This window comes from Ammospiza nelsoni, chromosome 1 (assembly GCF_027579445.1).
Source record: "Ammospiza nelsoni isolate bAmmNel1 chromosome 1, bAmmNel1.pri, whole genome shotgun sequence".
Classification (NCBI taxonomy): domain Eukaryota; kingdom Metazoa; phylum Chordata; class Aves; order Passeriformes; family Passerellidae; genus Ammospiza; species Ammospiza nelsoni.
The window spans coordinates 25,123,757-25,147,181 of NC_080633.1; the positions used below are offsets into that span (position 1 = coordinate 25,123,757).

Genomic DNA, 23,425 nt, shown 5'->3' on the forward strand with positions numbered 1-23,425 from the left:
CAATTTCATTTTGAAATAATGATGCATGGAAATATTTTAGTCTGTTAATCCATTGCTTCGTACTTCAGCAAACAAGGGTTTCGGTGAACCTGAGGCTTAAGAGAGAATTCCAAATTTCTAAAATTTCATTGAATGGCTAGGTTTAGGAAGGGACCTTGAGGTCATCTGGTTCCAACCCCCAGCCATGGCAAAGGAAAATCAGGAACACGTCCCTGGGTGGGCTTGAACCACCAGCCTTTCAGTTAATAGCTGAACACGCTTACCAATTGCGCCACAGAGACTCCCTGGGTGCTCAAATCTTCATAAGAAAAAATAATTTCTCTATCCAAAATAAATTTATGTTCCTAAAAACATCAATTTCAAGTAGCAGGGATTTAGTACAGAGATGCTAAAAGAGAACATGGTCATCACATGGCATCTGTATTGCTGGCAGCCAGAAGGAAAGGCTTATAATGCTGCACAAACACAGCAAAGCCTGCACTGTGCCTGTGTAGGCTTCCAAAGGCTGCCCTATAAATATAAAGAATTCTGAATTTTAAGAAAGCACAACTGGGAGCACAAGGGAGAACCATGAAAAAGGAAACAATATAAAACAAAGTCTTGATGAAAAGAGAATAACTCAATTTGAAAGCAACTAACAGTGACTGCCATTTTTCCTCAACCAGCAGTCAAGAAAAGAGAGGGGAGGGAATAAAAAAAACTTAAACCTGCATACCAAAAAACTCATCAAAACCAAACATTCTTAACCCATTACTTTGATGGATACAAATCTTTGAGGATAAAAAAGCAAGCAGCTGAAAGAAACATAATTTGTATTAATGAGCTGAGCTGGGTCCCAGCCCCTTTCACAGGACCGTGTAGCTGCACAGCAATGACACACCCCATGAGGCACAAAGGTGTGGCCCCCTGACTGTCCTTAATTAAAGGGGACAGATGACTAAAATATTTGCTTTCTGCTCATTTCCCTTCCCTGTCTTCATCTGATCCATCTTTGTTTCAGACCCACAGAAGCCTGAAAGGAAAACACTATTAAGTCTCATATAGAACAGCAGATGAAATTTTTCTCTTAGTGATAAAGCTAAATATGGCCTTTGTACATGTGATTTCATAATTACTTCACTTAATATCAGTCTGATTTTAGTACAGACTATTGAGAAACCATTTTTATAACTGTTACAAAATTAGAATTCTGTAAAAGCAGTAATTGCTGATAGAAGTACCAGGATCTTACAGGTTTGAGGGCATATTTGTTTCAGCATTTGGCTATCAAGTCAGTACTCAGGCTACATACACTGGGTGATTGAACAAGTTCACTGAGAAAAAGATTTCTTACACTTTGTACTCCCTCTTCATTAATGCAACCAAATATTTGCAATGGGTGACTACCATGCATACACATGCCACATGGAAACTTGATTCTTAGGGAAAAATTGATTATCACTATGAGGTTGAAAACCCAGCAATTAAAATGTCTGATGCCATCATTTGGCAGGTACCCAAAAGCTGCCCAGGCAAAAGCTGTATAACTGAAAACACTACACCCCCCAGGAATCATTGGAAACACAGCTTTGTTTCTGGAATTAAAATTTGACCAGAGCAATCTGGCAATGCTGCACCATTTAAATTAAGAAGTGATATGGTTTGGGGTATGGCAGATCCTACTAATTACTTAGTCAACACTTAACATGTAAGTTAATGTAGGGGGTATTCTACTTATTATATGACAAACAGAATGTTCCTTATGAGCATGTGATCATTTCCCTTATGAAACTTCAAGATTACAGGCAAGTGAAATTTTTTTTCTAACTCTGGTGCTTATATTCCTTGCTACATTATACTCTTATACACAAACTCAGAGGGGAAAATATCACATGAGAATGCCCTACTATTCCTCTGAGAATACTTAAATGTCAGGTCTTTGTTACATCTGACTTTATACTACAGTAGCCACTTCATCTTCTTACATGCTCCCAGTCCTTGTGATTACATTGTGCCTTTGCCTGAGGACAGTAGCTCCAAATCAAGAAGCTACACATAGCTGTAATACTGAAAACAGGAAAAAAGGACATCTCCTGCCAACTCAGTTTATCAGCAAACTCATATGTGCATGCCAGATTTGACCCACGGCACAAAGTTCTCCTTCCATTTATGCTGAGCCTGCCAAGAAAGATCAGGAAGCATTAAAAGAACAATTACCCCATCTAAATTATATCTGTGTAAATGACATGTGTCCAATTTAAATTTGTTTTCCAAATTGAACAGTAAGTCACCATTCTTCACGGTAAGTCATTCACCTTATTCTAACTTACAAGTAAATTACCACCTTACTTGCTCTCTCAGTTCTGCAGAGGGAGAGGATTAGTTTAAAATAGATTGGTTCTCTGTGAGTGAGTGGAATTAGGTGGGATGAACACCTTCATTCCTGACTGTTATTAGATTGATTCGTAGAGGAAATAGAGTAGCCAAAAACCTCAGTAATGACAGCATCAGTCATTACTGACCATAGAAAACACCACAGCTTCTTATGAAAATAATTAAACCAGTTAACCTAAGGCTACCCCTGTAGAAAAAACATATTTGAAATTCTTCCAGAGGCATTTTACTTTTAATATTCATACACATTATCTCACATGCACAGCAGTGTCATATCTCCTGTGCCTCTCAAAGGAAATACTTTTCTCTTCTCTGGGTCTTCTCTCTGATCTAAGTGTTCCCCTCCCACTGATGGCCCTTGATGCTTCCAGCAGAGCAAGCAGAAAGCCAATAGGAAGCTGTAGCATTTGCAAACCAAAAGCTGAGGTTTGACTGATCAGAAGGGCTTGCAGCCTTCTGGTTTACTTTCAGCACACTAAGTTGATCAGCAGCAGGGAAATAAAGAACACAATTTACAAAGCTGCTTCTAGCTAATAATAGTTCATGTCTGGAGTTAGTTTGATAGGGTGCTTTGCAATCCCTAATTAGCCTTTTCTATCAGGCCTTTTATACATAGTGGTTTTGGTGTGAATTACTTAGGTATATGTCATGATGCCAAATTCAATTAGCTTGTGAAAAACAAGGAGGAACGTGTTAGAAGGGAGACCATATGCATGCAAACCACTTCCTAACTTACAGCACTTCAGCCAAAAGCTTCTGACTGAATGAAGGGGATCTCAATTATGAATCTCCTAAGCAATGTCTCCAAAGAAGCATGGAAGCAAAAGCAGATGTCTTGTTTACACCCATATAAATATTTAATATTCACAGGGGGATTATCTTAATTAAGATACTCGACCTGCAACAGTATCAGCATGTATTGCTACAATCCTAAAATAACACATCGAAATCCACACATGGAGATTTCCACACATGGAGTTTTTTAGGAATTACTTAAGATCAGTGTTAGGTCTTCATGGCAAGTGAGGAATGCCCAGGGACTCCCAGCAGCAGGCAGCAGATCTGAAAGAGCCCTCCAAATGCTGCAGGACAGAATTACTAGTTCTAAGGGTTGCAATTTTCTGAGATATATATAAACAGAAGTATGGTTGTTTTGATAGCATTTTAGTTCCTGCTGCTCTTTTAGAGAAAGAAGACGATTTAGTTGAAAATCCCTGAAATTCTCCGGAGACAGCTTTTTTGTGGAGACTTGAATTCATTTTTTGATTTTGAGAATAAAATAATAAATTAAATTTCCCTGCTTAAGAATTGTACCCACACTAACTGAGAAGCTGAGTCAACATCCCAGGAGCTGTGGCAGAACCCCGGGTGCTTTCTGCATCTACACTGCTTATAGTAACAGCAGCAATTTGGGTAAGTTTTGAGGAGCTGCACTCATGGTCATAAATGGACCTTGTCCCATGGCCCTCAAACTTAACATATTTACATTGCAGAATGAGACAGGCTGAAGTAAATATGGTTTTGGTTGGATGAAGTCTCACTTGTTTGTGAACAAACGTTACATAAACAGATGAAGAAGAAGAGTATCTGTGGTCCTCAATGACTGCAGGAAAGATATATTTCATAAGACTGTAAAGAATCATTAATGAGCAACAATGCAAAAAGCTACAAAATGCTCTAGCTAGAAAATGTGTTTAAAAGTGTTTAAGTTGTTTCTTAAAGTGTAAAATGCATATGAAATTAAGACAAAGAAACTGAAGTACTAACAGGAATATTTTAACAATTTAAACAAACAATGAGGTTTGTTCACAGTAAGAAGGCTTTGAAAATTCCTGGCTTTTTGAATGAGGTATGAGAAAAAAAGAATGCATCAATGATATTTTTTCATTTATGGAGTAAAAGAATCCCTACTACAACCAGAATTGGGGGGTTGGTTTGTCTGGATTTTTGTTGTTGTCATTGTTTTAGTTTGGTTTTGTTGGGGTTTTTCTGGAAAAACATAACCAAGTAACTACCCATCTGTATACTTGGTACCATTTTTCTCTCTCCCTAAAAGAATAAACCTGAGAGAAAAGAGTGAAGTGCTTTTATTATTTAAAAAAGATACTGAAAAGGTGAATGACTCAACAGACGGACTTGAATAGAAAAGAAGTATAGACTATATGTTGGCAGATAGTAAAGACATTGGTTGGATAGAAATGGGACATATATTGAGTATATAGTAACAGCACACATCAGAATAATACTTAGAACTCAAATTTTGTATGTACATAACATTATGTGACTACATACTGCACACATTTTCTAAGTTTTAAATTTATTTATACGGTTTTTATATGGTTACTTTATTTTGTGTGAAATATATTTCCTGTGACAGCCTGCCCTGCTCTGGGCCTGCAGAGTTTGGTGGTGGCTTCCACCGCTGATGAGGGACTGGATTGGGAGCCCAGATTTCCTGCCCAACTCAGATAGCTGCTTGTGGAGGAGCAGAATTTCCCTTTGGTAAATCTTAGCAAGGTTTGATTTCAGCAGTCAATTCATACATCCCTCAAACCCAGGTAAATCTGTGGGGGTCGGCCTCTTCTCCCAGGCAAATACCCATAGGATGAGAGGACACAGTGTTGAGATGCACCCCAGGAGATTTAGGTTGAACATTGGGAAGAATTTCTTCAGAGAAAAGGGGATTATGGGTTGCTGGGAGGTGGTGGAGTCACCATCCCTGGAGGTGTTTAGGAACCCTGGAGGTGTTCCTCACCATCCCTGGAGGTGTTTAGGTGTTTAGGAAAGACTGCGTGTCTTTCCTTAAACTCAGTGACATGGTTCAGTTGGCAGGGTGGTGTTCGGTCACAGGTTGGACTCGATGGTCCCAGAGGTCTTTTCCAACCTAACTGATTCTGGGATTCTGTGATTCTGTGTGTCAGCTTGCTTGTACAGTTACCCACCCGCGTTCAGAGGGAGTGAGCGTCTCCCAGCCTGAAATGGCCATTTCATTATCAACAGAAGAGTGACAAGTGTTTAAAAACCGCATTATTTGTAATGAAGCCATCACTGTCCAGTGCCCGATCCGGACCGTGTGGGGCACAGACCCTGGCCCAGCTCCTCATTCACGGAGCACAGTCGTCAGGGGGTCTCCGCCTCGCCACCGCCCCCTCAGCTGCGGGGCTCGGGCCGAGTGCGGTGCGATCCCGTGGAATCCACCGGGAGCCACCGCATCCTCACGGCGCCGCGGGGCGGGGAGGTGAACGCTGGGGCCGCCCGCTGGCGGCCGAGGGGAAGCGGCGGCGCCTCGAGAGAGGCGCCGGCTCCGCCCCGTGGGCCGGGGGGGCGTGGGGCTGCTGTCGGCCGCGGCGGCGGGGACGGCGGCAGCAGCAGCGGCGGGGTCCGCGTTGGCCGCCGGCGGGGACCCAGTGCTGCCCCGCCGCGCCCGCCCGCCCCATCGCACGCTGTTGTCATGGAGGAGCCAAGATGGCGGCGCTGGCCTACACCGGGGGCAAGCGGGAGATCAACTACTACTTCAGCGTGAGGAGCGCCAAGGCGCTGGCGCTGGGCGCCGTCCTGCTCCTCACCGCCTGCCACGCCGCCTCCCGCCGCTACCGAGGTGAGGGGGCGGCCGCGGGCGCTCCGCGGGGGACCGCGGCTGCCGGGCAGGGGAGGCGGAGCCCGGCGGAGCTCGGGAACCGCGGCCGTGCAGGGAGGGCGGAGGTTCCCTCCGCCCGGGGCAGCCGCGGCGGGCCGGGGTGGTCGGGCAGCGTGGCGCGGTGGGTCGCTGGTTGCCGAGGGACGCCACCCTGGGGGATAGCGGGGACCCGGCCCGCGGGGCCCTGCGGGCCCGGCCTGGGGGTCGCCGCAGGCCCCGGCGGTCCGGCGAGGCCCCGCGGAGTGAGGCGGGCGAGCGGGGCCGGCGGGGCTGTAGCTGTGCGGTGTTTGCACTGAGAGCTCGCCGCAGCTCCGGGGCCCGGCCTGCGGCAGGTGAAGCTGCAGGGGTAGAGGGTGACTTCTTCCCTGTCACTGGTTTCCTTACGGCATGATTAATGGCCAATTACCTGGCAATTAGTGGTTAAAGTCTTAGTTGGTACGAGATCTGGTATATATTGTTTCACTCTTTGAACCATCAAACGTAACGAAAGCGGCCGCTTTGGTGGATGGAGCGCAGTAAAGAGCTGCTGGCTTCACGTGTTGCCGGTGGCCGCGGCCAAGCTCCGGGCACGGAGCGAGCCGGTGTCACTGCGGCCGTGACCGCCGCGCACGGCGCACCTCGGCCCGCTCCTCCTCGCTAGGGCTGGTTCGGCCCTGGAGCAGAGAAACTTGGCATGATCCGTAAATGCAAATGCAGCCGCTGAAGGATATATTTACTTGTTTCTGTGTCACGCTGAAAAATGCGGTATGTTTTTGTGGGTAAATGAAAAAGTTGATCTGCAGGGAGATGACCGCGGCTCTGTTTGTTGTAGCACAGCTGGTGTCGTGTTCTAACGCTTGGCTGCCAGCATTCATGGGAGACAAGGCTGAGCGAGGTAGTTCATAGTGGAAATGGAAAAAGGGGTAGGGATCTCTATGTTTACAATTCCCTAGATTCACCCTCTAGCTGGCATGTCGGTAAGCCTGATAAACTGACTAGTATTAAATTGGAAGCATTTACTGAATTCTAGGGTAGATCAAGCATGAGATAATTGAACTTGCCTGTTGTGCAGTGTTCCTTAAGGCACAAGAGAGTCACAAAACTACGCAGAAGGAGGGTGGCAAATTTTTTAAGAGGGATTGCAAGACTAAGCAAATGGGAGCTGACATATCAAGCAGGTTACAAGGAAAATAAAATATGCATAATTTCAGTATATTCTGTGAGAGTTAACGAGGGGGATGAGTCTTAGATTGCAAAATGGTGATAATCTTCTGTAACAATTCAGTATGAATTGTTACAAACCTTTGAAGTTTTTTTACCTAAGGCTTTCAGTTTCTTGAAGCAATTAAATGGTAAGGGAAAGGTTTTCCCCTAAGTGTTTAAAATTTAGGACGACATGGAGTCATAGTGAAAAGAGACTTACCAATTTGGGCTTCTATGAACATAAAATGTTCAAAAGAGAAGTTTAGAAAAGGAAGGTGGAAAAATTACAGCAGATGAATTTTTAGGATAGATAAAATCAGAGGTGCTTTAATCGAAGAGATCATTCTGCAAACCTTCAGTGATAACAAACAGTTGAAATTCAACTAATGCCACTTTTGACAAATAATGAAAAAAGCAGAGGTTTTCACTGATAGTGCACAGCTAAAGCTCACTGGCACCTCACTCATTCTCAGTGGTGTTGGTCACCCACTCTAAGTAGTGGTATGGTAGAACTTGGAAAGTGTGTACAAAAGAGCAACATAAATGGCAAAAGAATAAAACAGCTTCTCTATGACAAATAATAAACTAAAATTCGGTAGCCTGAACAGAAACCAAGTAACTTCTTAATGTTCTCAAATGTCAGGAATTACTGGGGGAACGTAAATTGATTTTTATTGTGCCATAACACAAAAATATCAACTGACAAATGAAATTGGGTAATGCATTTTAAATGATCTCAAGAAGGCACTTTCTTTTACACGTGAGACATTTTACACCAATATTTTTTTATCAAAATATCCCAAAAAGGGTCATTATGATTTCCAGAGGGTGTTGGAGGTAGGGCTGCAAACAGGTTCAAAGTAGCCAGGCCATGTCATGTAAGTGATTGCTGTGTTTGTTGTGCTTTTATACTTCCCCTTTTGTCTGATTGTCATTACATGGAAAGGTTTTAGCTCATTTTGACCACAGCCATGCAAGTACATACTATAGACAGGAGCAGCCCAGTGTACTTCCAGTCATGCTTGCCTGTATAAAATTTACTTGTATGGAAAAATGCTGAACTGCAGTTGTGGAAGGTCAGATTTATGTTTAGGAATACTGTTGTATTTAGGGGTCACCTACATTTTTTACAAAAGAATGTGAATAAAGAGAAAGTACAGGCTGTCTTTAATTTGGGGAGAGTTAAGTGGGTTCAATGTTTACATACTATCCAGTGACGTTAATGCTTTGTGGTTTTCAGTTGTTGTATTTCAAAGGTACAGTTGTAAACTGTTTTGGAAATAAGAATTTATTTAAAATTTCACATTCTTGAAATCAACAGTAGTACACTCTGTTTAAAACTACATTTTTTACTTTGAATAATACAGAACAATTGAAATTCCAGCTCTTTAAGAGTATGTATTTTAGAGAAAGCTTTGTGAAACAGCATGCCCTGGTGCTGAATGAAGACTTTGAGATTTCACAATTTCAATTGAATAGCCATGATTTTGAGGAATGATAAATTAGAATAATGAACATTAAAAAAAATCAGAAAAATTATGCACTTTGTATAACTATAATGTTGTGTATCTAAGTGAGCATAAAACTTAATTTGTTGGAAGGATAATTTACACAAAGAAAGAGTTGAAAAAGAATGGTCTGTGTTTTGTGTATACATTGGCACTTGAAATTCTTTTTCTTTTGGGTTGTTTTTTTGGTTGGGTTTTTGTTGTTGGTTTGTTGTTTTTTGGTTTTTTTTTAAGATCTCACTGATGGCTAAGAAGTTGTGGTGTATTAAAATGAGCATAGTTCTTTGGCTGCTGTTTCACTTGCTAAATCCAGAGTTGAGCTTTTCTGGAGGCACTGTCTGGTTTGCAACCTCCTCTTTACTTTCTTTATTTCTTGGCTGCTGTTTCAGTTTTGTTTTATTCCCCTGTGTCATCTTCTCTCCTTATTTTCTACAGTTATGTTTAAAGGAAGATCTCAAACTTCAGTAATAGCCTGAATGAGTTTCAGGAGCTTTCTAGTATTGCTCAGGGCATTAGTAAGATAATCAGTACCTGGAGTTGGGAAAGAAGCCTAACCCCTTGACATGCATTACTGTCTCTCTGTTTGAAATGTATGCAGTGTTTGGGATGTTACTTCAGTGAAGGTACTGTAGGATGTTTATGGGCAATTATTGTGGTGGGAGTGCCATGCAGTACAGGGGTACTGAGCTTGGGCCATGACCTCTCTGTAAGGACATCCTCCAGTCTTGAAAACTTGATGGAGAAAGGGGTGATAGTGGTCTACAAATCACGGCAGATATAAGTCCAGACTGCCTTGTCCATTGGAGAACCAGGGAGTGCCCCAAGTAAATCTAGTAGAAACCATATTTCAGATAAAGGCAGATGATTCTTCAAGTATCAGCTCTGGATATAGAAAACTCTAGAAGGATTCTGTGGGTGCTAGGAACTTGAAGACTGCTTGTCCATTTCACTAAATCCTTGGAAAGAACATAGTTGGGAGAATGTTAGACAAGGATATAATGTTTATTTGCCCTCTTCTTATTAATCTGTGAGCATCTGCTTTTTGCCCCTGTTGAAGATGGAACACTAGGCTAGACTGACCACTGGTCTGACCATGAATAACTGTCCTGATTTTCTTACACATCTTTCTCAGCAAGTTAATGGATGTCAGAGTGAGTCTGATTAGTGGTGGATATTCTTTTACAAAGTTCACTCTTACATCACTTTCATACATCTCCTAGCTGTCATCATCTGTGAAGTAGAGGCCTTCCTATCAGTAATAACTCTAAACCACCTCATTATCAAACTCATGTTGCTTTTGATTAGATAGTTTTTTTATTATTCCTGACAGTTTCATTTTTTATGCAACTTACTTGTAATTATAGTTTTCCCTGATACTCAAAATTGCAAACTCATGCAATTGTGTTGCTTGAAAAACAAAGTATGAGTTGAGCTTAATGAAGTGAAGGTTTCAGAGAAAGTGTTAGGTATGGGCAGTGGTACATTGGTCCTGCCCAAGCTAGAACTAGTTCCTACCACTTCATTCACAACCATTTCCCTGTTTGTCAGTGCTGGGAAATGCCAAGAATGACAAAAATGTTGGAGAGCAACTTCTCTTGCAGTGAATGTGTTCAGTTGTGTTCAGTTATAAAACTGCAGCATCTGACACGGAGTTGGGAAGATAACAGTCACTGGTTTCATAACTGAGATATTTGAAATTTAACATGACCTGAAACATCAGCACTTGTAAAATGATTAATCTTAATTAGCATAAAGCTTATTGACTGGAAGGGATAAGTGCAGTTAGAATCATCAGCAAATTTATGTGTAAATGTTTGGGTTTTTTTTTTTTTTGTGTATTAACCCATATCACCTGTTCTAAGGTGACCACATGACTGTATGTCTTGCAAACCTTGTAATGAGTTTTATGTTCTATACAAGATGCTGTACATGGTGATTCTGTGTAGAAGGTTACTTTATTCAACAGTTGTATTCTTTAATTTCTTATTAGTGTATTTGGGATAGTAGATAGCAAAGTGGATTGGTGTCTCTTAAAGGAAATGCCATTCTAAGTCACAGCATCTTTCTGACAGCAGAAGTGGGATCACTAACATTTTGTGGCTGGGGTGGGATTTACAGAACAAGTATTCTATAAAGAGTGAGAAGGCAACGTGCAGAAGCTTGTGCAAGATGTATTTACAATCAGTTAAATTTGTTTACTGATTATTTCAATTTCTGTTTTTCAGAAGTTGTCAAATTATTTTTTATGATGTCAACAGGGCTGTGTTTTACATTTCATGTGTATGAATTCTAATCTTAATGTAACATTTCAAAGGTGGTGATACATGTGAGTATCTTCTGTCCAGTGGGAGATTTCTTGGAGAAAAAGTATGGCAACCTCACAGTTGTATGATGCATAAGTATAAAAATAGGTAAGGAAACTCATGTATTCTGTTCATCTGTAAATAAGCATCATTGTTTGATTGCAGCTGTAGTAATTGCTGTAATTGTAGTAATAGTTAATCTATTGTTCACTTTACATCTGATTCTCTAGGCTTTCAAAAATGTACATTTATGAGAAAGAAGTCTTTTCCAAGTACTTTATCTGTGTACAGTGTTTACCATAGTTGTATTTCTGTATAAAAATACAAATAAATGTTGGTGATGGAGGTACTGGCACAAGTTATGGAAAGCCATATGAGGCTGCATATGTCACTCTCAGATTGCTGACCTCACATGTCAAATTGAAAACAAAACTATCCCAAATAAAATTACCTATGACTTTTTTCACTTCATAGTAAGAGAACTCTTTTTTTTTTTTTTTTTTTTTTTTTAGAGTTATGCTGTATGTTACCTTTTGGAAACAACTGTATTTGTAGCACACATAATAGGAAAACCTGCTTAGTTTCTTGCCTAATTACAGTAGCAGGAGAGTTCATTTTTAATTCTATGCAAATTGCAATAAATTGGTTATTAATTCAACATGTTAAAAAAATTTATCATGCCTTAGAGTTGGATATAATGTTTAGAATTATCTATATAACTGGAGATTTTGAGAATACTTCTTTCCAAGGTATGTATTTTCTGTAATGTTGCTGTTTTGTTTTACAGTGAAGCAAAAAATTGCCTCATAGACAAACATGTTGTATTTATAGGAGATTCTAGAATTCGACAGCTGTTCTATTCATTCATAAAACTGATAAATCCTCAAGTCAAAGAAGAGGGAATTAAGGTGAGATAGCTTGGTTTTGTGGTTGATTTTTTGTTTCTTTCTTCCCAATTTACCTCATAACTCTGGTCTGAACTTCAAAAAATCAAATTATACTGTTTGCTGGCCTTGCCATATGAAAGGAGAAGCACAGAAAGATCTTTTGAAGAAGAACAAGATTAGACCAAAATAATTGTTTGGGTACACATGAGATAATTGTGAATCTGAGAAGAGAACTGGAAGCTCAAGAGAAAGCTTGCAGCAGCCTGGGAATAAATTAATGAAGCTGACTTGTCCCATAGCAATTTATGCTTTGTATTTGGTTTCTTGATGAGAAAATGATTGCTCCTTTGTGTGTTTTTAAATAGTAGTAATTCATGCCTTCTAATTTGTCATTTAAAATGTCAGTTAAATTGCTGATCTAATCTGTTCATAAAAATCCTTGGGGCAATGACAGATTTCCAGGTCTAACTTGAAGCTGAAACTAAAAATATCTTCAAGTCTTACCTTCTTTTTGATCACTGATGAATAGCTGTCTGAATTTTATAGTGTTAAGTATGTAAATTGCAGCCAGGTGGGAGGAAGAAAGGATTTAGTTGTATCATTTGTTGAACAAAATGCTGATTTATTTTGCTCTGTGATACTTTTTGGGCACATGTCCTCATAGATGTAGTACATATGTGATGGAAAATATGCCTTTCAACAGTACATCAGATTTGTCAATTATTTAGTAATTCTGTCACTTAGAAGTGCAAGGTGGCAGCTTGTCCAGCATGCAGCATGCAATCACTTCCACCTGTCAAAACAAGATCTTTGATTGATCCAAGAACTCTGGTTTTCTTAGTCAGTTGGTTAGGTCACTCTTGGTGCCCAAAAGTAATGGTGAGATGAGAGAGTGCTGTAATGGATCTTGAGAGTGTTTTTTGTCAAGTTTTATTGAAATCAAGATTTCAGTTTGAAGAAGTACACTTGTTATGGATCAGTACCAAAATTAATACTGTGTTTTATAATTTTAAAGGAGTATTGTGATTGCATATCTGACTCCTTCCTTTCTGGTTTACAGTTTTCACCCAGAAAATTTAATAATGCATTATAGATTTTATTTCTGCCTCAGACTATTTTCTTTTATTCTTTAATTAAAACTGTATTGGTTGTTTTGTGTAATGGAGATGGGCAGATGAAAAGGAAGGCTGGAATAAGGCAGTGTAAGAAAAAAAAGAGGAAAAGTCATAAGTTTTTCTTATGTTGGGAAGCTAAATTTAGGAAAACATTTGATACCTTTGTAACAGAGTGAGCAGAAAGCATTTCAGACTTTGTTGGCTAGATTGCTTCCAGGAAAAATAACTGTTTATTTTAGTAGCTTGTTTTATCAAGAAAGCAACATAAATATTTTGTGTGAATACACTGACAAGTTTATGCAAGAAAAATCCTCTCCACTGAAGATAAATATTGGGTGAGAGCAAGTTAGCATAGGTATGTAAATATTTTGTTTTCATTCTGAAAGTTTCTCTTACTTTGTTTTTGTTGTTTTGGGGTTTTTTGACAGCATGGAAATATCCCATTTGAAGATAAATCTGCTTCAATTAAAGTGGTAAGTTTTTATCTAGTGTAAAAATGCAAACCATAATCATGTTATTATTTCATGTAATATAATTGAAAATGCCGTCAGAGCTGAAGAGTTAAAAGAAGGTTAAGACCATCAACATTCTTTATAAATATTTCACAGATGTTTCACAGTGCCTCTTAATATGCTGTGTTAGGAGAATTTGGCATGGAGTATTTGTATTGTGGCTTAGTTTTGGGCATAAGCTCTGGAGCTGTGTATAATTTTTGTCAGATCTTCCAATTTGGCTTTTCCAAGCATACCTTTTGCCAGGAAGTTTACTCTTTCCATGCTGTTAAAATATATATCTGGGTCTCCCTGGATTGGTAATTGTAATTGCCATTGAGTTTTCTGTGCTATCCCAACAAGTATTGCTTCCACTGTTTTTGCATGGAGAAATAAACACAATGCTGATTACAATGTGGATATTTAAAAAAAGTAAACAAGTACTTGAGGCTAGTTTTTCTGAAGGGCTGTGTTCTCCTCTGCCCTGGCACTGCAGATGCTGTCATCAATAGCTTTCTTTGCTTCCCATGACCGCTGTCAGCAGTGCTGGCATTGTGCTAGTCATGTATTTATTTATGCCCTGAAGAAAACTCATTCTCTATTCACCAAAACCAAAGAAGCAGTGTGTTTGCTGAGTTCTAAGAATATGGGTTTTCAGTACTTGTTTGTGTACATGGTTAAGATTTAGGGTACAGAATAACATTTTAGGGTGGTAAGCCCATGGCAATTTAAGCATGTGCTGACCTGCTCTGTTGGCCTTCACAGTATGTTCCTGTGTTTGTGCTGTAGCTAGCACTGGGGAGCTGTGGAGTGGGTTGTTTCAGGAGTCAATTCAGCCCAAAAGTTACTTTGTAGGATTCCTTTTCAGTCAGGTCTGATGTGGTTCATCATGTTGTTATCTGAATGCTGGAAAAGATGGGACAGAACACAAGGCAGGAGGAAGAGGCTGGTGCAGCCTGATTTGCATAGGGCTAGCCTGACAGGGCCACATCTTCAAAACCCCTTAACCACAAAGATTTCAGATGGCAGGTCTGGGCTTTTGGGAGATGTCTCATAGTTAATATATTCCCAGTCTGCTGCTTCCTTGTTTTGATGCAGTGCTGCCCTTCGACATTATTGGCATGATAGCTGAATTTCCGTATTCAGACTGGCTGTGACCCAATAATCCAAATGTGGAAAATACTTGACCACAAAAGAGAAAATTACTGGGAACAAGTGGAGAGTTTAATTTTGCCCTTTCTAGTCATCACAGTAACTCTTCTGTCCTTCAGCCACTGTAGAGGACTGCATGATTGTTCACAGGTTCCACAGCCAAATAATGAATTGACAGTTCTCAAGTGAACTACCAAAATGTAACAACCCAGAGGAGTGGTGATAGAGCTTTCCTCTCTGCTGATAGTGTTTCAGCATTGTGTTACAAAGTTTCCTCACAATAGTTTCTGCAGATGTTGTCTCTGCTATTTCCCTTCAATGCATATTTTTTGACTATTCAATAGTGCTGTCCTGAGGAGTAACTGAATGCTAGGAAGTCATGGCTTTCCCTGGGAGACATAAAAGCACTAGTCTACACTGTCCTAGATGAAAGCTGAGCACTGCTCCTGGCATCTAAAAGAATTGTTAGGTTTTGATTTTGTTTGAAAATCATGATTTCATGCTATCAATTATTTTAAACTTTGAAACAAAGAGAATCTGCTGGTAAGGATGTGGAAAACTGAGCAAAAAGCAAGTTCTAATAAGTTATAGATGTGACCTTTTGTGGTCCCTGATTGCAGTGGAAACTCAAGGACATCTCATTTGGCAGACATAAAAAAAAACCTTCTTGGTGAAATTCTGACTCCTGAACTACAAATAAAAATTTGTTTTTTATGAGGGAAAAGTTTTGTGGATTTGTTGGCTTCTTCTCTTTTTTTTTTTTTTCGTTGCTTTCTGTTTTCCATGCTGAAGTAAGATATCAGGATTTTCATGCTAATTATAAGGAAATCACACTGAGCCAAATGTTTTTCCTTTAGAATTGAATTAATGGCAATTAGTTTGGGTTTTTTGCATTTTTTGGTTTTAGTCTACTGATTGTCTTTTAAGCTTGCAGAGTAACTCTGCCTTTTTTTTACAGGATTTTCTGTGGTATCCAGAAGTTAATGGCTCTATGAGGCAACGTATCAAATCTTGGGCTGAGGTTTGTTTTAAGAGATCTATAATTTAACTTCAGAGTGGTGAAAGGAGGATGTTTACTGGTGTATATGTTTCTGGGTATCTCCTGGTCTTTCAAGCATGATATCACTTGGACCTTAAAAACCCCTAAGCAAACTAGAAAAACCCTACTTCATAGGAGCAGGTTAATTAATCCTATTAAGAGTTAAAGGAATTTCAGTCTGGTTTGGTATTTTACTTCTGCTGTGGCTGCAATGACTCCACTTTAATGTGACCAAATGTTTTGATACTTATGAGTCCATTTCAACTTGAGATATTCTATTATTTTGTATATGTATGTTAATATGAGTGTTTCAGAGTGAAGGGCAAAGGTAATTTGCAAAGTCAAGAATTCTTTGATTTGATTTGTTTTCAATATCTCCCTCAATTAGCCTCCTAATTATTTTATGTGTTTCAGTTATGATGCAGGCTGTCTTGTTATTCTGTGTGTAACTCTGATGACAAGTAATACATTTACAGATTAGCAGCTCATTTCTTCTTGTTTCTTCCTTTGTTGACCTTTCAATAGCCTGCAGTTATTTAGTAGTAGCTCACAGTGATTATTTTGCTATCCTGTTAATCTTTCTTGCACGACACTTTCCATCAGGATAGCTGAAGTTGTCATTTGATTTTCTTTTTCTGTGTTTCTATAAAAATTGAGCACTGCTGGTTTTCATTGTGGTGCTGGGATAAAACTGGTTCTGGGGTGGTTAGGACTGTTTGTTTCCTTGTGCTGTTTTGTTTGAGTACACTGGCCCTTGTCCTTGTCCTGCACAGAACTGTCACACGCCTCTGGGGTGACAATGGTCAATGCAGCAGCTCTAACAGATGTTTGACAATGCTGAGACTGAGATAAAAAGTTCAGTAGTGTGATCTACAATTTACTTGACCTTAGGAGAAGATGTTTTAAAGAGAGCTTATGCTGCTCAGTTGATCAGGATTATAGGTGCTTATTGATACTTCATGCTTTTGTAGATTTTTATTATGTGAATTCTATTCTGTATCTTACAAATATCAGGTGTATGTTCTCTGCAATGTATCTGCAATCTACTCTTTTGTAACCATTAGCTGATGGGGAAGTGAGTTATAGTGAATGTAGATATGAGTCTTAAAATAATTTAAGAATATTTTGAATAAAATATTCAAAAAACTAATTCCTTTTTTTTGTTTGTTTCTTAGGGTTCTGTGGCAAAACCCCATATAATTGTAGTAGGAGCTGCCACGGTAAGTTAGTGAAGAAGGAAGTTCTTGTAGGATAACTTTTAATGTTCTCAAGTTGGTTACATGAGCAAGTTGTTAAACACAGTTTGGAGTAAAATATCTATTCTCAGTGAATTTGTTGTTACTAAAAGTAGTTTTAAAATATCAGGTATGCTTTATTATACCAGTGTGATGTACAGTACTTGGTTTTTGTCAGCAATACTGGTTAATAAGCATTAATTTGCTTTAACCTAGCTAATAAAATGGATTTAGTTAAAAGCAGATTATTAATTTTAAAAGTTAAAGTATTTGCATACTAATTGAAGTGTATTTTTAATACCTTTTTCAGTCACAAAATTCTGCTTTTGAGTATGGCCCAATCTGGAATGGTCTCTTTCCCCACATATATTTCATATATATATATATATGAAAAAATCACAATTTTACATGGATAATTCAAAAGTTAAAGAGGTTGGAGTTCTGGAATCTTGTTGCACTGGAAGATTCCACCACTGATATGCATTGCAGCATCACAGGAAACAGGGCTGACAAGCACCAGAAGAGGTGTCCTGACCCATCAGTTTGCCACCAGGCAGGATATTTCTACTTATCTTACACTTGGCAAGAGTGAACCAATTCTTTAAAACTTCCAGGGATGGAATTCAGCAGGCCCCTTAATTAGTCTGTTCTAGTAACAAAGTCAAATCAAACAAACACTCATCTCATTATTTCCACGTTTAATGTCCCTTGCTTCCAAATATTTGGGAATTGGAATTTGGAAAGAATTAGCTAATTTATTTTCATAGGAGCTGAAATGTAAAGAGAGAAAAATGTGTTGGATTTAAAGCAAAATCCTTCAAAAGCAGTTTGTTTTAGAGACAGTTGAGGCACTCTACCAATCTGGAAACTTGTGGACATGCCTATTTAAGGACGAACTCCCTCACTTTTAAGAGGAGGTCGTGTGTATGTAACCCTCCACACATTTCCTGAGGCATCAAAAATTCTCCTTTTCCTTTAGGTGAACCCCTAAGTTCCCTTCCTCTGTAGGATGCACATAAATATTTGAGCTTTAGGAATTGTAGTAAGCCTAGAATATGATTTCTCAGTCTGAGGCTGTAGCATTTATTACCAGGATGAGTCATTGTATTCCATAGAGAAAATGGCATTATATATGAATAATGGTCTGGCATGCAGAAGGTCAGGTTGCAAAGCTGCAGGACACTTAGCTAAATAATTCCCTTTACTTGCATGTGTATATTAGCTCTAGCTTGTTGCCTTTTGTGGACAGCAGGAGATAGAAACTAACAATATGCAGGGGAGGCTCTGCTCTTTTTAACACTACTATATTTGTACAAAACATTTAATATGATATCTAGAGTTGAACAAAGATAAACATCCTCTATTTTAAGGGACTTCCAAAAAAATAAAAGCTTCAAAAATCAGACAGTTCTGCAACCTCACCATAGCTGACAGTGGTGTGGTAACCTGCCACTAGATTAAACTTGTTGCATTTTGAAATTTACCTATATCTTTAACTTAGCTCTTGGGTGGGTCATGCTACTTCAGCCTGGACATGTCTGTCTTAAGATGGCAACTGCATAACAGTTTATAAATAGAAGTCCTATAAGCTGGAGGGGCTCCAGCTCATACAAAAGTCAGTTGCTTTCTTATTTTGGGAAAAGGAGCTTCTCTGAGAATGTCATTACCATGCTCTGCTTCTTAATTCCTCACTTCCTGTTGCAAGGAACATGCTGCTTTAACTGTCTGTTAAATATGTTGGTGTTTCAAATTAAGTATTTAGCTGCTGGGAGAAACTGCTTCTTTTTTTCCAGTGGGAGTTCTCAGAGCAGCTGTATGTTGTTTGGCTTCACAAAGTATTAATTTATATTGAATAATATTTTCAGGAAGTGCATTAATCAGTGTACTTGTCTTCTGATGAAATTTTTATGTGGCTATTTAGAGATAAATAGGATTTGCTACATTTAGGCTAATTGTTATGGTTTTGCTTTTTTTAGTTTTTACTAGGTCAGTAGAGATATGGTAACACTTAAAAAAAAAAAAGCTGCCTCCATTTTTCATACAGTGTGGGAAATAATTTTCAAAAGTTAGGAGGAATTCATGAGTGGGTATAGCATTCTCCCAGGGATTTCCTATAGAAGATTAAACCAGAAATTAAAATTGCTCTTGTTTGGTTTTTGAGGTTTCTTTCCCCTTTGTGGATATCTGTAGAACAGATGGAAATATTGGAACTTGATACCACTGTCAGGTTTTGTTTGCATGCATCTCTTGCTGTAGTCAGTCTAGAGAGGAATTGATTGAACTGGCCAAGATTTTTCAGTAACAAGAGTGGCTTTGCTACTTCATTGTTGGATAAAGCCAGGAGACTTTGAATTAAAATTTAATTTATGAAAAGTCAAATATACACATAAGGTGGATGTTAAATACTCTTGTATTTGGATGATGTGTTTGAATGTAATTACCTGTCTGGATAGCTGCTTGGTCTAAAAGAATTTTTTTAGCGCTTTTGAATAGAAAGCTGAAGAAATCTAACTGTATTGAAGTAATGAAAAGTAGCTACAAGTGGAGCAAGGGAATCAATTAATTAGGGATCCTCAGACATACACGTTCTGAATTTATTTCTTTTTTTCTCCAGTGGTCTATCAAGATTCACAATGGCAGCAATGAAGCTCTTGCACAATATAAAATCAATATCACTTCAATTGCACCTCTTTTGGAAAAATTAGCAATAAGTAGTGATGTTTACTGGGTCTTACAAGGTAAAGTAATGAACAGTAGGTAACAATTTTTAACTTTACTGTCTGTTGAATTAGTTTGTTGTAGGCTATGGAAAACTTAATCCATACTGCTTACTTGCAGATTGAAAAAGGTGTTAGTTGAGCTTCAGTCTCTCCTTTCTTGCAGTCATAACTAAGCTGATACCTAAATAGCTGCTACTGCTGATAGAGATTTCAAAGCTGTAGCATGAAAAGCTTTTGCCTTATGAGCTCTTAATTCTTTGTTGGCTTACTCTCAGACTCAACATGCCAGGTCTGTTCTCTGTGTGCTGTGCTCCATACATACCTCTTGGGAGTCAAGAGTACAGGTGCATGCAACAGCAGTATTCCAGTGTTTTTTTTCAGGTTATATTAATAATAGAAGAAGTTGAACAAGTGCATCCTCTGTGTGTGTCTACAATGACTACACACACTCCTGAGAATACAGCGAATTTAAGTCCCTAGAATGAAATTTGTTTCTCTACACTGGGATGAGAAATCATGGCTCACAATGAATTAGTGAGATTTTTATTGTGGCACCAAGCTTACATTGTTTTGCTTTTCTTCAATAAAACTAAAATATTTCCCTGAAAGTGAGCAGTGAGCTCATAGGTAGAATGTTCTCCTGGTTTCTCTGCCACAGGACATACCATTTTAGATTGTCATCACCTTAGTTACAAACACAGGCAGATTTTGAGCCCTGTTAGTAATATATCCAGCTGTACCCTTACAGTCATATCCAAGTTCCTGTCAAAGATGGTTCTAGAGGTAAATCTGAATTAACAAATCAGTCTCCCATTCCTTTCAAAGCCATGGATATTGACACCAGAAGCAGTTAGCTGTCAGACTTGTCCCACCATGGTACTGCTGAGGACCTTGTCCATTTACATAATCTCTGAGCTCTTCAGTAGCCCAAGTGGGAGGAGAAGCAATCTGTACAGAGTTGTCAAGACATTGGTTATCCTAATATAGGCATGATGTATCTAAAGTAAATCAATCTGCATCTCACAGAGTGTGTCACAGCAGGAGCTTTTCACAGGAGCTTAAAGACCTCTGGCTGACCTTTTGATCTAGAATCACTTTCTTTTAAGCTTTACATAATTTCTGAAGCCTGTAGGCAATCAAGTCAACCTTTTTCTCCGTAAAACTGAGATTCTGCTGTAAGTTGAACTGGAATCAAGAGGAGCAAGTGGAATATGTTTATGGCCTACGAGAAGTGAGGAGCTGGGGTTTTTTCCACAGAAGAAAAAAGGGTTTGAGAAAGTTTGGTTTTTTTTTTTTTTTTTCATATATCTGTTCCGCTGCCTGTCTTCTGCCCTTTTTCCTTTTGGAGTCTTTTCTTGGGTGATTCCATTGCTGGGAGAAAGCATAAGCAGCTCTGCACTTTAGCATTATCTGCTTTTCCTGGATTCAGAGAAATTAAACAAGCATTCATTTCTAACCTGCAACTACATATGCATTAATAGGGAATGGTGATAAGAACATTTAGTGATAAACAGCTCTGGTAACTGTAGCAGTCATTTATTCCTTGCTGTACATTTTTTCTGTACAATTAAACAATTGTGACCTCTTAAATGGAAGCAGCCTGTGCAACTTGAGCTAAGGAAATCCGTTGATAAGTCTAATATTAATGTGTTCATTCTTTGTCCTTTGAAATTCAGATCCTGTTTACGAAGATATGCTGAGTGAAAGTCGGAAAATGATCACTAATGAGAAAATAGATGCTTATAATGAAGCAGCTGTTCGTATTCTGAACAGCAGCTCCCGAAATTCCAAAGCTAAAGTGAAAGTGTTCAGTGTATCAAAACTGATAGCACAAGAAACTATCATGAAGTCTGCAGATGGCCTGCATCTCCCTGAATCAAGCAGAGATACAGTAAGTGTTTTTATCACTGGTCAACATTGGAAGTATTAATAGTAAAACAAGATCTGAAGTGAATGTTCTGAAACTGCAAACAGTATGGAAGTAATGAGGACTGCATTTGTCAGGGAATTTTGTTCAGAAAATTCCAGTGGGTGGGAGTGCAGTCAGTTTTATAGGCATTTTAAAAAACATAATAGCAAAAACATTAGTGCATAACTATTGTTAAATAGCTGTTAATCCACTAGATCTTTTAGATCCTGAGTGCAAACTTCATGCTTTCATGTGTATGAATGTGTTAAGGTGATAATGACTTGTAAAGCAGTGCTTAGAAGTAAGTCTTAAATTTCCCCCTATGTGTCCAGAAAATTTGGTTTGGTAAGGAGCATGAAGAAGCTAACAAACACATAGTATAGATCTTCCTGGTTGCATGGAGTGCCTCTGGCTTTATTTCTTCTCTTTTAGTAACCAATATGTATATGCATGCAGTGAGCCCCTCTGAGCTTTTCAGCATGCCCTTTTTGTGAAAAACTCTCCCATTATGTCACTTTTGGTTCCATTTCTTTGCAGATTTAAGTTGCTTTAAAGTGCTGGATGAACTAAATGCCATCTTACCACATGTTTCAGTCTGTCATGTTTCAGAGACTTGCATTACTGTGCCTCTTTAGAACCCAAGTTTGTGAGCTGGTTTTCATTTACAGAAATAATGAGAGGACCCTCCTGTTCTAAGATTAGCCATTTTTGCTTACCTGTAGAAGTTCAAGTATTTTTTTTTGGAAGAAGTGTTTTGATTGACTGTTAGATACAACTGTGTATATGGTGGAACTGTAAGATTTTATTTTTGTAATGATAAGGGAGAATTGCATGTCTGATGTCAGCTCATGATGCAGAAAAAAATTTCTTTCGATGGAAATGTTAACTTTCTTATTAGAAATTAATTACCAAAATTGTTTATTTTTTTACAGAATGCAATGATTCTTATGAATGTCTACTGCAATAAAATAATGAAGCCCATTGATGGCTCCTGCTGCCAGCCTCAGCCTCCTCTCACTCTGATACAGAAGATAGCTTTCTGTTTCTTTACTTTGTCCATTTTTGGATATTTAATTATTAGCTTAATTCATCGGAATAATTATCGGAAGAACAAATCATGCACTGATTTGGAAAGTGGAGAGGAGAAGAAACCTGCCATCAGCACACCTAACGTTTCTACTTTAGAGATGCTCTTACACTGCTTTTGCAAACTTGGTCTAATCATGACCTATTTTTATCTGTGTGACAGAGCAAATCTTTTCATGAAGGAAAATAAATTTTACACACATTCATCTTTCTTCATACCCATCGTCTATATCTTGGTTTTGGGGGTATTTTATACCGAAAATACCAAAGAGGTAATGATCACCTTGACATCCCACTTAAAATGTTGTTTCCCAATTTGTGTGTAAAATAACCCATTTCTAAGTATTCGAGGTTAAGTTTTCAAAGTTATTATAACTCACCTGCAAAAAATGCCATCTTGAGCAGTATAATGTCTGCATAGAATTAGACAGAGGCTAAGGCTTTTTGAAGCCATATGGATATCACCACTTTAGTCATTCTCACTCTTCCAAACTGGAATTCATCAGAACTCAGCTAAAAGAGAATTTAAATAATGTTAAATCTGTGCCCATTAGACAAGACTTTTACAGTTGGGAGAGACCCATTTACCCATAAAGTGGTTTATTGTTTGAACTTTTTCTCCTCATTTTGTAGATGTTCCTTGTTCTTTTTGGAATAGCAACACTCTTGTTTTGTTTTGCATTAGACTAAAGTGTTAAATAGAGAACAGACTGATGAATGGAAGGGCTGGATGCAACTTGTTATTTTGGTTTATCATATCTCTGGAGCAAGCACTGTAAGTGATTTGA

The 23,425-nt window shown here is 38.7% G+C and overlaps 1 protein-coding gene and 1 non-coding gene across 3 annotated transcripts in view; one reads left to right on the forward strand and one right to left on the reverse strand.

Annotated features, from left to right (window-relative positions):
• Nucleotides 1-207: 207 nt before the first annotated feature.
• On the reverse strand, nucleotides 208-281 carry TRNAN-AUU (transfer RNA asparagine (anticodon AUU)). The gene has a single exon. It is a non-coding gene; the product is annotated as a tRNA-Asn (tRNA).
• Nucleotides 282-5,752: 5,471 nt separating this feature from the next.
• CASD1 (CAS1 domain containing 1) overlaps nucleotides 5,753-23,425 on the forward strand; it is a 28,350-nt gene continuing 10,677 nt past the window's right edge. The window contains exons 1-10 of one of the 2 annotated variants that reach the window (XM_059489222.1): nucleotides 5,753-5,971; nucleotides 11,015-11,111; nucleotides 11,791-11,911; nucleotides 13,434-13,478; nucleotides 15,607-15,669; nucleotides 16,863-16,907; nucleotides 19,537-19,660; nucleotides 21,319-21,533; nucleotides 22,484-22,909; nucleotides 23,323-23,412. In XM_059489222.1, coding sequence (XP_059345205.1) covers nucleotides 5,839-5,971; nucleotides 11,015-11,111; nucleotides 11,791-11,911; nucleotides 13,434-13,478; nucleotides 15,607-15,669; nucleotides 16,863-16,907; nucleotides 19,537-19,660; nucleotides 21,319-21,533; nucleotides 22,484-22,909; nucleotides 23,323-23,412 — 1,359 coding nt within the window. In that variant the 5' untranslated portion in view covers nucleotides 5,753-5,838. Of the gene's footprint in view, nucleotides 5,972-6,729; nucleotides 6,755-11,014; nucleotides 11,112-11,790; nucleotides 11,912-13,433; nucleotides 13,479-15,606; nucleotides 15,670-16,862; nucleotides 16,908-19,536; nucleotides 19,661-21,318; nucleotides 21,534-22,483; nucleotides 22,910-23,322; nucleotides 23,413-23,425 lie in introns of those variants that run through there. The other variant, XM_059489231.1, reaches the window with a different exon arrangement.